Source organism: Vombatus ursinus, unplaced genomic scaffold (genome assembly GCF_900497805.2).
Source record: "Vombatus ursinus unplaced genomic scaffold, bare-nosed wombat genome assembly UNPS02014775.1, whole genome shotgun sequence".
Taxonomy (NCBI): domain Eukaryota; kingdom Metazoa; phylum Chordata; class Mammalia; order Diprotodontia; family Vombatidae; genus Vombatus; species Vombatus ursinus.
The window spans coordinates 15751569-15767837 of NW_020954553.1; the positions used below are offsets into that span (position 1 = coordinate 15751569).

General features: G+C 43.9%; 1 protein-coding gene across 1 annotated transcript in view; it reads right to left on the reverse strand.

Moving 5' to 3' along the window:
• The window catches only part of CUNH1orf94 (chromosome unknown C1orf94 homolog), a 63059-nt gene that overhangs the window by 23977 nt on the left and 22813 nt on the right, over window positions 1-16269 (reverse strand). The window contains exons 2-4 of the mRNA XM_027864383.1: window positions 14004-14719; window positions 8623-8889; window positions 5456-5631 (exon numbers count right to left, since the gene is read on the reverse strand). Of these exons, the coding sequence (XP_027720184.1) occupies window positions 5456-5631; window positions 8623-8889; window positions 14004-14719 (1159 nt within the window). The remainder of the gene's footprint in view (window positions 1-5455; window positions 5632-8622; window positions 8890-14003; window positions 14720-16269) is intronic.

Genomic DNA, 16269 nt, shown 5'->3' on the forward strand with positions numbered 1-16269 from the left:
AAAATGATCCTGAAAACTACAGAGCTTTACTCCCATGTGAATAATCAAGATGGGTGATATGAACTGCGATGGCAGTTCCTGGGCTTTCTTCTGATGGATTGTGAATGTGTTACTTTCTCAAGGTGACCCCGTCTCTTACAGAATGTGCATTCTTGAATTTGTAAGCAGAGTATCTTTGTAATGTTTTGCAGCCTGAAGAAGGCTTGTTATATCTGAATTGATTTGCAGATATTACAGAATGGTACCTCTTCTGTGTTATGTTAGCAATATTTGCAAGAGTTCAGTTGCCTACATGTTATGGATAATGTGAAATTAGAAGATCTACTTTTAGTTTCCATGACACATAGTTATTCAGTCTTACTAGCTAAGTCTTTGTTTATAGCCAATAGCATTTTAAAATTTAATTCAGAAAAGGGTTCTATCGAAGATCTTCGCTGTGATTTCTATATTCAAGGTGCTCTTGTGGCAGCATGGTACAGACAATGGGGCACAGAGAAAACAGCACTGGATTTAGAGTTTAGAAGATCTGGGTTCAAATCCTGCCTTTTCCACTTACCATATGTGTGACCTTAAACAAACTGCATAACTTTGACAGACCTTCCTCTTTACCTATTAAATAAGGGGCCTGGATCTCTAAATTCCTACACAGTTTCAAATCTATGATCCTCTATCATCTAGGAAATCCCTAGAACTGCAGTATTGAGAACAATGGCTATTTTTGCATTGTAAACAATCATGCTCTCACTGAGCGATTAAATGTTTATTAAACTTTAAATTTTTGAACAATGACTGGTAATAGGACTTTGAGCTTAGGGGTCATTTGTTAGTGCTGGTGCGATATAAGTTCTAATAATCCCATAATTTTATTGAATGTTTTAGTCTTAAGGAAGAAAGGACAGTGAGGGATCTTATGACTAAATATTATGGTCCTGCTGATTGTTAGAAGCATAAAATTCTCCTCCTCAGGGTCCTCTTTTTTGTTTCCTTCAAGAAATAGGGATAGTCTCTCTTCATAGGAACCCTAGGAATTAGAATGACTGACATGAAACTCTTCAATATATCCTGGAAGTTATTTTAAGCGCAGGTCACCTCAAGTTTCTGAGTGGCAAATGTATTCAATAGCTTATGAGTAGCATTTGAGAAGAGTTACTGTGCCTACAATTGTCCAATTCTCATTTCCAGAACATACTTTGTACTCGATGTCAGTAAACAAGTGAAAGACCAGCAGACCTTTCATCATGGCAGGTTGCTTTATTGTTATAAAAGTTTCACTTTAAAAAAAGAGCTATAGCACATAATTATGTGAATTCAAAAGATTTTTTAAAAAACCAAGAAACTCAAACAAAATAAAATTGTTGCATTACACTGGAGCATTCTCTAGTATGCACTCACTACATGAAACTGGTTCTAATACCCAGAGGAGTAAGACAAAGATGGCTCCCTCCACAGCCAATCTAAGCAGATGTTCAAGACTTAGATGTTGCATTTCCTTGACCAATGGGCTTTGTAATTTCACCAACTTCTGCAGAATTTTGATTTAGTTTGACTCCCTCTCCCCTTTGCTTCTCTCCCTTTCTCTTTCTCTTTATCTTTCACCTTGGTACTTGGAACTTCCAGCATGAGACTGGATGATTGTCAGGTACAGAAAGATTTGGAGCTCAGAGATTGACTGTGAAGGTATTTACTTCTTTTGTAAGCACAATGTTGATCAAAATTAAAGATGGAAGAACTTCAGGGTAACATTCTGAGATAAGAATTGAATAAGCCGAGGCTAGGGACGGTTCTCACTAAAGGTAGATAGATACTCCTTATTAATCTAATTGGTTTAGGCCAGCTCTGTTGGTCCCTCCTGAAACCCACAGACAGATATAGACAAATAGAACCCCTACCAGGGACTCTTATCCTCACAAAAATCACACGGAGGAGACATTGTTCCCAAGACACAGACCCAAATGAGCAGGTTCCAAAGGAGACAGATACTCAGATAATTGGACAATAGAGGAGAGAATTCTGGCATTATGAACAAGAGGTCCTCGCTTCACAAAAGCCTATGAACACTGTCATGATGAAGCCCAATACTATACTGGAACAAGAGCTTGACTTGGACAGAAACAGGTGGTCAGACCAAATCACCAGTGTCATGGTGATCTTATTGTTGACTTGTAGACTACCACCTTTCTGGGAGGTTTTAAAAAAAAATGGACTGATTAGGACTCACTTCAGTTGCATGCCCCCTCTGACTACTTTTCCCTATCCTGTACCCTCCTGCTTGATAGCTCCCACTCCTATGTATCCTTGAATTTACTTTTGCCACATGCCCAGAACATGCCACCATCAGGATATTGCTTTACCTCTTGCTCCTTGATATCAAGAACAGTTTTATTTTTGTCTTTGCACCCCCAGCACCTGGTACAATACCTGGCAGAAAACAGGCACTTAACAAATGCTTGTTGATTGACTCTTTGTCTCACCTGCTGCCTTTTCACCTTCTTCCCAACAGTTAGAATGGATGTTCCCCAAGGTTCTGCCCTTGTCCTCTTCTCTCTCCTCACACTCACCCTTGACAACCTCATTATTCCCATGGCTTCCCCTACCACCTTTATGTGGATGATTCTACAACTCTAGCTCTGATTTGTCTTCTGAGTTCTAAATCCACATCTCCAACTGCCTACAAGACATCACTACAGAGACATCCCACTGGCTCCTCAAACTCAACACATCACAAACCAAACTTAGGATCTTGGTCTCCAATGAATGTATTATCTTTCTCCCAAAATCTGTTCTTCCTTCTAACTTCACCATTTGTGTCAGTTGGCACAGTTCTCTAGCATTGAAACCTTTGAAAGCATAGTTCTCATTACCTTAACCTGGGGTCGCCCTAACCATCTACTCTTGGTCCCAGACTGCCAAGTACTGCAGAAGGAAGTCATAAAACTGCTGACTGTACCCATTAGAAATTCATGCTGTTGAATTTCAAATCAGCTTTCACGTCCACATGGTAATATTACATTTCCTCTGATTCAAAACTCTCTGATTTGGAAGAGTCCTTTGAGGTCATTTGGTCTAACCTATGCCTGGAACAAGAATCTCTTCAATAGTATCTCCCTCTTCCCCCAACAAGTCGTCATTCAATCTCTTCTTGAAAACTTAAAGAGCAAGGGAGTTTCAGGGCAGGCCATCTTACTTCCGAGTAATTCTAAGTGTTAGCAAGCTTTCTCTTCTATCAAATTAAAATTGCCTTCCATTTCTGACTGATTCCCTTTCACACTCCCCAAAGGGACTTCAAGTCACACATCCCACCTTGATCTCCTTTTATTTTTCTTCAGCAGATGATTTTACCTCCTGCTTTATTGAGAAGATTGGGATCATCTGTTGTCCATTCTGCCATCTTTCATCCTATGTGCCTTAAAAATCTCTCTTGGCCCTCACTCATATTCCCTTCTTTGCCCTTATCAACCTTATCTTACTTATTTGCATATATTTAATATATTCCTTCCTGCCCCCATCTCTAATTTTTTTTAAAGTCAATAAGGGCAGGGACAATTTTATTTTTTTATCTCTTCATCTCCCATACCTGGCACAGTGCCTTGTGCATAGTAACTATTTAATAAATATCTTTCAAGCTGAATTGAATAGATTTGATTATTTCAAGTTTCTTCTCAAAAATCTTTGGTGGCTCTTGACAGCCTCCCAAGTAAAATTCTAAACCCTTTGGCTGGATTTCAAGGCTCTCCCCAATCTGACACTACCTACTTTTCTAACCTTATTTCATACTACATTCCCCACACCTTGGGCCTCAGTTTGGCTTCCTGTCTTCCATATAAGCTTTACACTTTCTCTTCTCTATGCCTTTGCTGATATCATGCCCTGTGGATAGAATAACTCTCCTCCCCTTGAATTGCCTGTTAAATTCCTACCATTTGTTTAAAATCAAGTTTAAATGTCACCTCTTCCAGAGACTAGGGACTTCTCTGATCCTCTCAGTCAATAACAACCTTTTCTCCCTCAGACCTCAAATAGCACTTTGTTTTTCAATTATTTTATGCACTTAGCTGTAGTATTGTGTATTATGCTTGTTTGTACGTGTGCCTTATCCCCCTCCCAAACTGTGAGATCTCAGAAGGCAGGAACTATATCTGATCTAAAGTTTGTATTTTCCCCAGCTCCCCACTACAGTGCTCTGCGGACAAGATATGTTTAATAAATGCTTGTTGAGCTGAATTGAATCAGAATGGCAATATCCACATCAGACATGGAGAAAAGCAAAGGATGGCAAGCCTAGTACTGCTAGTTCCTTACAACCAACACAGGGGAGAGTCAATGGGTGGCACTCCTGGTATGAATTGAATGACTGTATAGAATATGGTGAGACCAACTGACCAGGATCCCCAATCACAGGTATAGAAGGGCATCACCCGTTACACTAGGAAAATCACCTGACAAAAGCCCAGGAGAGAGAACAGATATTTCTAAAGATGGCTGAACCTTGTTTTCAGAAAGCCTGATCGCCCCAATTCGGAAATTACAAACTAGGCAAAGTAGAAATATATATTCATATTACAAAAACACTATTCACTTTTTACAGAAAAAAATCACCATAGAATTCCTTTAAAAAGCAGATTCCTTGAGTGGATTTTGAATCATGATGTAATTTATACAGATTCAGTTCCATACTTCCAGAGATTGAGGTACAATCAATGGAAAGACGAGGGACTTTGCTACATATACATTGACTGGTTTGTTTTGGTTCCCAATAGTACATTTATCAAGAGAGTTTTGTTTCCCCCTTGCGTGGAGTCTGTCATACAAACCCTCCACACAAACACCTTTGGTTGATTGCCAGTCCCTATGTACCTCCTGAATTTCCTGTTAACTTCCTGCCAGAGGTTGAAAATCAAGTTTAACACTTCTGGGGACCCTTCTCGGATACTCCCAATCAATAACAACTTTGTTACCAACCAAGAATGTGTGTCATTCCTCAAGTAGTTTGCCTGGCCTGGAAAACCAGGAGGATGTTGAAATGTGCTTTCAATGGATGTTTCAGCCAGGCCTCCTGGTACTCTGCCCTGAAACTAGAAAAGAGCCTGTTTGGAGGCACTAGCCCTACTCAAGGAAGCCCTGCCATGTCTAGACATCACAGTGTGATCTGGAAACCAGACAATGAAATACTTTACTACATCTAGGTAGAAGGGCCAACTGGAGCATTCATCAATAGCACAAAGACCTATTTAGGGGCCTGACTTGTTGAGACTTCTTGGCCTCCCTTGGCTCACTGTGTGCCATGCAGCCACAGACCTAGACTCAGGAGTGTCAAATTAGAGACCTAGGAGATCTAACACCCTTTTCCCATAAGACCTTGGAGAAGCAGGACCATCTAAGTCCAACTTGCTTATCTATGGCCCGTGGGTGACTCTGTGGCCCAGGGCCCAGGGCCCAAGGTTCAAGACACAATTACCTGGTATTGTGGGAAGGTTGAGTGGTTTGTAAATACAGGAGGTGGAGGATAATTCAGGTTGAGCCAGAGTGGCTGGTTCAGTGCTGTCGAGGTTAAGGCTGTGGCAAAACGTGGCGTGAACACATTTCCAGTATACTTGAGGTTGTTCTTATCCGCAATCGTCATTGGTGCATTGACTGTAGGAGAGAAGTCAAGGGCTTCACTCAAAAAGGGGCTGGGAACCCAGCAACCCTTCAGCTCAACACTTAGCACAGAAGTTACAATCCTTAGAGGGCCGCTCCTCTGAAATCCGGATGAATATCCAAACCTCATCTTTATGTGATAATTCTGACCTGGGTGGGACAAGATTTTGCCTCCAAGTGAAAAAACAAAACAAAAACCAAAAGCTACTTTCTCCTTCCCTCAAAAAAAAGAAAAAGAAAAAGAAAAAAAAACCCAAAAGAAAAAATCATAGCAAAAATAAAAGTTCATAACATAAATAAAAGGTGAATGTTAAAACTGATTTAAATAATCAAGAAGCATTTGTTTAAATATTTTTATTCAAGTAAAAACAGTTGCCATTTTCATCTATTCATTAAAACAAGGCCCCTAAGGACCTCTATTTGTTCCTGAGAGTAAAGATCACTGAATTAGAAAGACTTAACTTCATGACCTGAATTTAAACCTTGTTCTGTCACTTTTTGCCTGTGGGACCATGGGAAGCCCAATATGAGTCATCACTGAGTGATATGGCAAATAAAAATCTGATGTAATCTTAGGCTGCCTTTCGAGAGCCTTGATGTCCAGGGTGGTAATGGTTTTACTGCACTTTGCCCTGATCAAATCACATCTGAAGTGTGTCCAGTTCTGCTTGCCACATTTGAGGAAGGACCTTGATTAGTTGTAGAGTACCCAAAGGAGTGAGCCAAAGACCTAGGCAGCTAGGTGGTACAGTAGACATCAATCAATAAACATTTGTTAAATGCCTGCTATATACCAGGCATTCTGCTAAGCATGAGTCTTGAATCAGAAACGCCTGGCTTCAGATCCAGCCACAGATACTGGATGATCCTGGGCAAGTCACTTAACCTCTGTTTGCCTCAGTTTCCTCGACTATAAAATGAGGATAATAATGGTACCTATCTCATATGGTTGTAAGGATCAAATGAGATGATACTTATTAAGTGGTTAGCAAAATGCCTGCCACATACTAGACCCTAAATAAATACTTGTTTCCTTTCTTCCTTCAAAAGCATGTTTTATGGGTATAAAATGAAGGAACTTGGGATGCTTAACTTGGAAAAGAAAAGACTTCAAGGGGACATTGTCTGCAAGAATCTGAAAGGCTGTCCTGAGGGAGAGAGACTAGACTAATTTGACTTGAACTCAAAAGACAGCATCATAAGAAGGTGAAGAATATCAGATTTAGACTTCATTGTAAGTCAAAACTTGTGAGCCCTGCCCACAAATAGAATGGCATCCCTTGGTGATAAGAGTTTGCCTCCCTAGAAGCTTTCAAACAAAGGGTGGAGAAGCATGTTCTGGGTATGTTGTAGGGGGAAGGCTGCTCCTAGCCCTAAGATTCCTTGATTCTGTAAAGTTGTTGAGCCTCTCTGTGCCTCGGTTTCTTTATCTATTAAAGAGGTTGGCCTAGAATTCAGGGGTGGGGAACCCTCGGCCTTGAGGCTTCACTTGAGGACCTAGAGGGCCATGTGTGGCCTCAAGGCTGCAGGGTCCCCACCTGTGGCCTAGATGATCCCTGAACTTTCTCTCTGCTCTAAATGTTGGTACTGTGATCCTATGAATGGTTTTCAAGTCCTATAGGAAGATGTGTGATTTGTTCTTCTTGGCAACTCTTCTAATCATAGAATGTTAGAGCTGGAATGGGTCAGAGAACTGTGCTGTTTGTGCTTTAAAGTATCAAAGCAGTTTCTTCTAAAATATTATAGAATATAGCCTAGACTTGCTCTGAATTAGCCTGACTCAATGAGATTTTTTATGGCATTATTTGTCTGAACTTCAGTACTAATTGGACTAATTGGAGGGCCTACTAGCTTCTTTGTTGGGAATAGTGATTGGTTTGCTGGAAGGAGTGGTCAATTGTCAGAGAGATTAAAAATATTAGTAATAATGGAGACAGATCCTGACTAACTGTGCTAAGAGCAGGAAATGCCAAACCACAGATCCAACAGTTCAATAAATAAAATTTAGCAAGAACCTATTGCATTCAAGGCTATGTGCTTGGCAGGGGGTGGATATAAAGAAAAAGGCCCTGACCTCAAGTAGTTTACAATCTAATAGGAGAAAAAACATTCGCATGCAGGGATGGGATAGAAAAAGAGTAAGATGGGTGCAAAGGAGAGGTCCTAGCAATATGTTATGGGAAATAAATGGGAGGAGGGGGGAAACTGGTTCTGTTCTGTTTTGTTTTTTAAGTGGAGAAATCAAGGATGTTTTCCAGAAAGATGATCTGACTTAGCCTTAAAGGCGAATGGGGATTTCAACAGCCAATGCATTTGGGGGAGGAGGTTGTGTATTCCAGGCAAGGTGAGACAATATAAACAATGACATAGACAAAATGAAAACAAGGACTACAGCACAATTCTGTTTGGTGGGAGCCTGGGGTATACGAAGTCAGGAGTAGGAGAAGATGAGTCTGGAAAAGATGCTGCAGACATATTTTGAAGGGCCTTGAATGTCAGTATCAGTTACTCTAAAGCAAAGGGAAAACCCCTGTTACCATTTTAAATATCTTTTTTAGGAAGTGTCACTGCATTATAGTAGTTTGATCTTAGATTAGAACCTGAAAAATGAGGTCTCTGGGAAGAAAAAAAAAATCTACAAACTGAAATGAAAAAATCTATATACTGAAAAATAAAATTACATAAAAATTATGTAAAATTATTGTGTAGGTTTTCTGATTCCCAGGCCAATGTTCTCCTCGTTGCATCAGGCTGCCTGCATTTTACAGATGTGGGGAAAAAAAAAAAACGGGACTCACAGGGTCATACAGCTATTCCATTTAAAAAGCCTGGATTGGAATGGCTCTTATGTCCCTAGACTCATACCTCTAGGAGTCTCTTGTGGTCACCTGCCTAGGAGCAGCTCCCCGAGTTCTTTCCCGCAAGGATGCTCAATGAAACCCTTCCCTCTAGTGTTCTCTCAACCCTTCCCACCTCCCAGCTTACACTTCAGCTCCAGCCCATCCACTTCTGTTTTGCTCCGAAATCTCAGCTGTCCATCGGGATTCTTCGCCTCCCCGAGGAACTCATAAAGCAGGTTCTTTTCCGTGGGCCACGGAGGCTTTTTGGAAGGCAGGGAGACAAACATGCTGCCAGCCTTGCCACTGCCAGAGCCCTCCTCACCACACATGTCCTTCCGGCACTGGGGCCACTGGCTGGGAACCAGGGCATCTCTGGGGACCTTGACCAGTTCCTTGGAGCTTGGAGTCCTCTCTGTGGTGAGAAGGAAGATGAGTCAGGAGCAGATGGGACCTGGGAGAGCTTCCTCCCTGCCCCATGGGGCCAGAACACCCCAACACACACGTACACATGTACACACTGAGGTGTTTACTGACCTCTGACCTCTCCAGCCATGTCATCTGCTCTGCAGCTAAACTTTCTTATATGTATCGCTTCCCTCACTAGAATATAAGCTCATTCAAAGCAGTGAGTGTTTTACTGTTCTACTTGTATCCTTAGGGTTTAATTCCATGCTTTAAACATAGTAAATACTTAATAAATGCCTTTTCATTCACGCATTTATTGGTTGAAGGGAACTAGTAGGAGACAAAAGACCTCAGGACACTGAGGCTACTAGTGTACAGGCCACCATAGGGACTTGGGGGAGCACAAAGGGCATAGGAGGAGTCCACTCCAGGCTTTTCACAAATGCTATCAGTGTTTTATATGTTTGGGCCTTGGGGCAAAGCCCCATTTTCCATGCCCTAGTTATTAGTTCTGCTCAATTATCTTTCCTTACCTTAACCATCCCACGGTCCTAGAAGACCTTCTTCTACTTCTCCAAGCTACTGATACCTGACTCAGCTTTTCTCTATAGCCTTCACTAACTCAGCTCATATTGATCTGCCCATCCTCTAATACCACTAATTGACTGTACTAGTGACTGATTGTTAGATTGATTGATAAGGTATGTTCTTGGAGAGTAAATTGCCCCTTAGTGGCCCTACCCCATCCTCTTCTCTCAGAGAAGTTAACTGACATGCTCATGGTCACACAGTTCTCAGGATTGATGGAATCCCCTGGCTCCAAGGAGGCACTGGACAGTGGGGAGGGGGAGGAGGAACTGGGTTAGTGCGAAGGATGAGATATCTCAGCTCTGCCCCAACTCAGGACAAAACTGTTCTGACTGGAGCCAGTTTGGGGTGGGGTAGGGGAGACTTTTTTAGCTAAACGTGTCCCCAGAGTCTCTTCCAAATGATTCTGCGTTTGCTGAGTTTTGCCTGGAGCCAATGAGCTGCAGTAACAATGCCCACTAATAATAGCACCTCTCCTTCCACACACTGAGGGAGGTGGCCGAGGTTGACGGGCAGAGGGAGGATGAGAAGGGCAGACTGGCTGGGGCTAAGACAACTCTCGAAAACGCCTTGCCGGCATTAGCCCCTACCAGGATCCCAAGCTCCTCTCTTGGTAATCCATTCAAAGATGGAACAGGTGGATCCCAGGAGAACCTGCCTCACTAGAATGGATTCATTCAATCATCCGACAAATCTTAATTAAGCAAAAACACAGTATGCAGAATTTATGAGAGGACATGGATGAGAGAGACACGGCATGAACAGGCAGGAATCTGTGTCCTTGGAGGAAATCCCACTTCTATGGAATTAGAGATACATTGGATTATTGGAATATCATCATTTTAAAATTTCTACTACAGTCCCCTATGTAGCTGTCTTCTCTTCCCTCATTGAATTGTTAAGCTCCTTGAGGGCAGGGACTGGGTCTTATATAGTCTGTGTGTCTCCCCAGTCCCTCCCACAGTGTATGGCATGTAGTAGTCCCATGATGAATGAATGAATAAGTGAATAAGATCCCATTATATACTAAACTTTTTGCTGGGCACTGGGATACATCCTGAACAGGACCCAGATTTCTGACACCTCCCCACCCTGATCACTAAACTCTAGCTCACCCTGTGAACCTGGGACGCAGATGACCCTCGGGAAATTTCTCCTTTTGACTTCAGGCAGGAATGGATTTGAACCCACAGAGGTACAGTACAGAGACATTCACTGTCGTCAGAGATGACAAAGGAAAGTGAACAACAATACTAACTAGCATTTATTTTTAGCTTCTTTTGTTTTGCAAAGCACTTCATACATACTCCCTTATACCACGTCCTTTTGAGTTAAGCAGCACAGATATTATTATGCCCATTTGGGGTTTTTTTGACCATTCGTAGAAAATCACTTACCCACAGTCACACAGTTAACAAGGGTCAGAGCTGTGATTGGAGCCCAAGTCTGTCCTAACTCCAATTCCAGTGCTCCTTCCCTTATACCATGCTAATCTATAATCTCAGGTCATGAAGGAGGATTTTTGTTCACTTTGAAATGCAACATATGAGAGGCAGCCTTGTGGAATGGAAAGAACCCTGGCTGGGGGCCAGGACACCTGGGTTCTAGTCTCAAGTTCTCTCCTGATTTGCTCTGGAATTTTGGTCAAATCCTTCCCTCTTTCTGTGTCTCGGTTCTTCATCTGCAAAATGGAAAGTTGCACTAGGCAGTCTCTCCTCTCCCTTCCAGTTCAAGTAAGCTGTATTTCTGTGTCTGAGTCCAAATCCTTTCATCTCTACAATATGGCGCATTCAAGAGAAAATGTGGTGGGATGCACTTGGAGGCAGGAGTCTCCTAGCCCTGATGCCCTGATGACGCTTCAGCTTCCTCAAGCCCCTTTCCCAATTCTGAACCTCAATTTTCCCATCTAAAAGACACGGGAGTGAACAGTCTCTAAAATTCTTTCCATTTCTAAATTCTGCATAAGACTTTTTCTAGTGATAGCTGATATAGGCCAATATGAAGATGAATCTGCCTTGAGCCTGCAGGGCACTTGCTTGTGTGCACATACATGCAGACACAGTAGAAGGAGTTGGACTAGGAAAAAATATTCGTCATGGCTAAACCAGACATGGCTCGTCAGGAGCTGGCTCCATGTTGTTTATGGGGCCATAGAGAAAAACTAGGGACCAAAGGCAGCCCTGGTGTCCGAAAGTAAATGACCCCTCTGCCCCAGTAGAAAGTGAGTTCCTTGAGGTCAGGGAGTGTCTTTCATTTTGTGTCCCTCCCTTCACACACACACATACACACACACACTCACACACACACACACACACCAACTCAGTGCCAGGCATAGAACAGATGAATCTCCAGATGCCAGAGAAAGCAGAAAAAAAAATGGGTGATAGGAAATTTCCCTAGGACATTTAAATGGAAAGGCAGTTGCCTAACGCTGTCCTAATGTCACACAATGAGGAGGAGATTTTAGGAAAGCCACTTGCTTAAAAAGAAAGCTACCAGGGGACCTGTCGGTGGAAGGTCTGAGGCAAGGTGTTTTCTTCTTCCTAGAAGTGAGTAATACATCTTCCTCCCCACTTTGGTCTAAGAGATATTGTCTTCTGGTACCTGTTTTCCCTAACTCGCAGGGCCTCCCAACTCTAGCAAGAAGCCCCTCAGCTGAAGTATCAGTCAACCCCTGGGGCTTGGAGCAAGTCTTGAGGAAGACTAAGATAGGCCTCTTTCTCATAAGGCAGACAGTCCTCATTCAAAATGTCCCCCTCATAGTAGGATATTGATAGACTTTAGGTCTTTCTATTAAACAGCCCGGGCAATTCGTTTCCACCTTTCTACTCTTCCCTAGTACCTAGAGACAGCAGAAAAATGAAGGGGAAGATACCCAGAAATACGAAGCTTGCAAAGCACTGCTTCAACCAGGTGCTTTATTGGACTAGATCTGGGGAAATATCCAACAATTTACCAAGCATTCATTAAGCATCTTCCATGTGCCAGGTATTCTGCTAGGCCCTGGGAATACAAAGATACAGTCCTTACCCCCAAGGGGGGTACACGCTATTTGGGAAAGTGGCATGTACACAGGTAAATCAATAAAAATACATTAGAATAAATAAAAAGCCATTTGGGGAAGGAACACTAACAATTTGGGCAATCATGAAGGTTTCTTATAGTGGGAGGGGCACTTGAAATGAGCCTTCAAGTGAGCCCCAAGAAGCAAAGGCGAGGAGAGAGCACACTCCAGGCATGGAGAACAATGTGTGCAAACACTTGAGGGTGGGAGGTGGGATGCCAAGTGCAGGGCGTGTTTGCCTGCCAAGTAGGCTAGTATGATGAGAGCACGGTGCTCCACCTGTGGCAGAGCCTTCCGAGCTCCTGTTGGTCTGATCAGCCACAGTCAGACACGCTCTATCTTGACCCCAACACGGTGATGTCATTTTGGTTCTCTTCAAGCACGAAGGACAACCAACTGTATACACTACTGCCTGGAAAGAAAGGCTGGAGCCAGACTCTGAAGGGCTTTAAATGACAAACAGGCGGGGGTGGGGGGGAGGAGTGTATTTTATCCTGAGGGCAATAGGGAGCCCTAGGAGCTTCTTGAGCAGAAGAGTGACATGGTTGGACCTGTATTTTACATGAACTTTTCTACTGTCCCAGGTCCCTGGGGCAACACTGAGAGCATCCCTGTGTCTTGATGGGCTGGAGAGGGCCCAGAGAAATCATCTCATCCATCTCCTGTCTTGAGACCAGGCTACGTCCAGCCCATTTCTAATGAAGAAGACCTGAAGACTCCAAAGGCATAACTCAAATCTTGAAGGAACCTCCCTTATATCAAGCGGGCTTAGCTCCTGGCCGACCCTGAAGCTTTCCCCAAGTCCTCCTGTGGCAGCTTCATTAGGGCAAGAGATCAGAGATTTCAAGCTGGAAAGGACTTCAGAGCCCACCTCTTCCAGCTGTCTCATTTTACATGTGAAGAATCTGAGGTCAAGGGCTTAGTTCACTTGCCCTCGAGGCACTGAGGTGACACTGTGCATAGAATGGCAGACCGGAGTCAGGAACACCTGAGTCCTAATCATGCCTCAGACAATCTGCCCCTGAATAAGCCTCTTATTGTCTCTCAGCCTCAGTTTCTTCATCTGTAAAATGGAGGACTGTTGTGAGAATCAAATAAGATAACATATATAAAGTGCTTTGCAAACCTTAAATTGATGAATTATTGCCTAAATAACAACTATTAGCATGGCCCCAGATCACACAGGATTTGAATCCAGAGCTCCAATTTCAAATCCAGTACTCTTTTTTACTCTCCCTCTCTGAGCTATTTTTTGCCTCTATATCCTCATTGTATTTAGCACAGTGCCTGACTCACAATTAAGCAATTAATAAATGCTTGTTGACTGACTGATCAACTTTCTTCAATACCTGTGGGTCTAACAGAACCAAAAGGTTAGTCACTAATCACCTCAGTCCACCATCCTCCCCTAGGGAACCCTCCCAAACTCTTCTCCACCCAAGCATCTCTCTACTCCCAGCATGTCTCACCTATCGCAAGGAGCCCCTCCACTGAGGGGCCGGCCTCTGGTTTGGAGCAGATCTTGGCAAACACTGGGAGCTGCCTCTTCTGCCCGGGGAGCTCGGGAGCCTTCTCTGGCAGTGCTGGCAGTGGTGGCGGCGGCAGAGAAAGCAGGGGCGCAGGCCCTGATGGCTCTTTGGGGCCGGGGCCACTGAACATGCTGTTCTGAAGGAAGTCCTTGATCACCCTGGTCTCCTCCAGCACCATTTTGTTGTCGGGGGCCTTGGACGACTCGATATGCTTCAGGGGGAACTGGGCCAGGAGCTTGCTGATCTCTGCATTGGCGGCTGCAAGGCTGGCAATGCCCTCCTTCCCACCCTTGATGCCCTTGCCCTTGGCGGAGCGCAGGATCCCCGTGACTGTGGACTTGACTGAGTCACAGTCAGGGCGTGCAGGCACCTCCTTACTCCCTGGCCCACTGAACATGGGCTGGATGGCCTGCCCCACTGCCTTTTTCTGGCCCACCAACTGGTGCCCCCCAAAGGTGAGGGCCAGGGGGAGGCTGCTGGCCTGGGCCAGGGCGTGTGGAGGGAAGGGCAGAGTGGCTGGCCTGCTCAGCTCAGGGGCTATGTCCAGCTCCCCGGGACTGTGTCTGGCCAGGCTCAAGTTTTCTTTCGTGAGGTTCAAGTACTCTTGCTCCACTAGAAGAGAGATCTCGTCCTTACTGCAGCTCGGCTCCAAAGCTCTGTGTGGGGATAGAGAAAGATGAATTTATGGGCCGTTTGTCCAGAGGCAGCTGCAGAGACACTCCAGAATGCTGGCTGGGAAACGAGTGATTTGGAAGCAAATACAAACAACCAGACAAACCTTCCAAAACCTGTTTTGTCCTTGAGAGGAGAAAATACAGAAAATTCTCCTCTCAAATAGGCTTACCTGTGAGGTTCTGAGTGCACCTGAGCCTGAGCTGGATAGACAGCCAGGAAGCCAGGGCCCTAACCCTTCCTCTGCCCCTAACTTGCCATGCGACCTTAGACAAGTCACTTCCCTTCTCTGAGGTTCAGTTTCCTCATCCATAAAATGGAGATATTATTAATCCATGCCCCACCCACTTCACTGTGAGGATCACACGAGGGAATAATGATAGTATATGTTTCTCAGGCATAAAAAGTAATTTCCTGGTGACAGCAATTCTGTGAACTGGGTGGTGGGTTTTGCTAACTGAATTTTGAAGAGGAAACTGAGGCTCTAAGATAAAATACCAAGGCCAAACAGCTCTGGCACTTACAGCCTGTGTTACCTTGGATTGGTCACTTAACCTCCCTGGGCCTCATTTTCCTCATCTGTAAAATGAGGGAAATGAACTAGATGACCTCCTGGATCTCTTTCCATTCTAAATCTATGACTCAATCAGCTTGGCTAAGATGGGAATGAGTGTGGTCACATGTACATGCACCCACCCAAAGAGCTACACGCACACATGCATGCACATATGTAGACATTTGCCCGGTTATATGATGGCAAGATTAACCCACAAGGTACATTGCTGGCCGACTGTTTGCTTTACGATGGATTTTATGCTTTGAAAAAAGATTTAAAGAAGGGAAGAGCGTGATGTGGTGAACAGAGGGTTGAAGTCAGGAAGATTTGAATTCACATCCTACACTGACACATACTGGCTAAGTGACCCAGGGTAACTCACTTTAACCTACCAGAAGCTCACTGTGCCAGTGAAATCCAGTCCAAAAAAAAATGACGGTGCTTTACTTAAGGGTGCCAGCTCCCAGTGTGTTTATGCTGGGTCTGAATGGCTACAGACCAAAGACAAAGGGGGCCTCTCAGTAGCTGCTTTCACAGGAGTTCTGGGAGCCAGCAGATTCTACCTTCTGCCAATGGTTAAGCTAGCTTCCCTTCCTTCCCTTCCTTCTCCAACAGAGAGAGCGGGGAACCTGGAGGCAGGTTGTGGGCTTGAACCATCCCCCTCCACTCATGCCAATGGCAGCAATAAACTCACTATCTCATATCTTTGGGTCGCGGGAGATCTCACTGTCCAGTCTATGAAATGTGAACAGAATCCTAGCATGCAGCAGGGTCCTAGGGAGATAGGGTTTAAAAAAAAAAAAGCAAAGATAATACACGAAGAGGTGGCTAGGTGATGCAGTGGATATAGCACTGGCCCTGGAATCAGGAGGAACTGAGTTCCAATTTGACCTCAGACACTTAATAATGTGACTATGGGCAAGCACTTAACCCTGATTGCCTCCAAAAACTAACCAAACAAACAAAAAAAAATAGTAA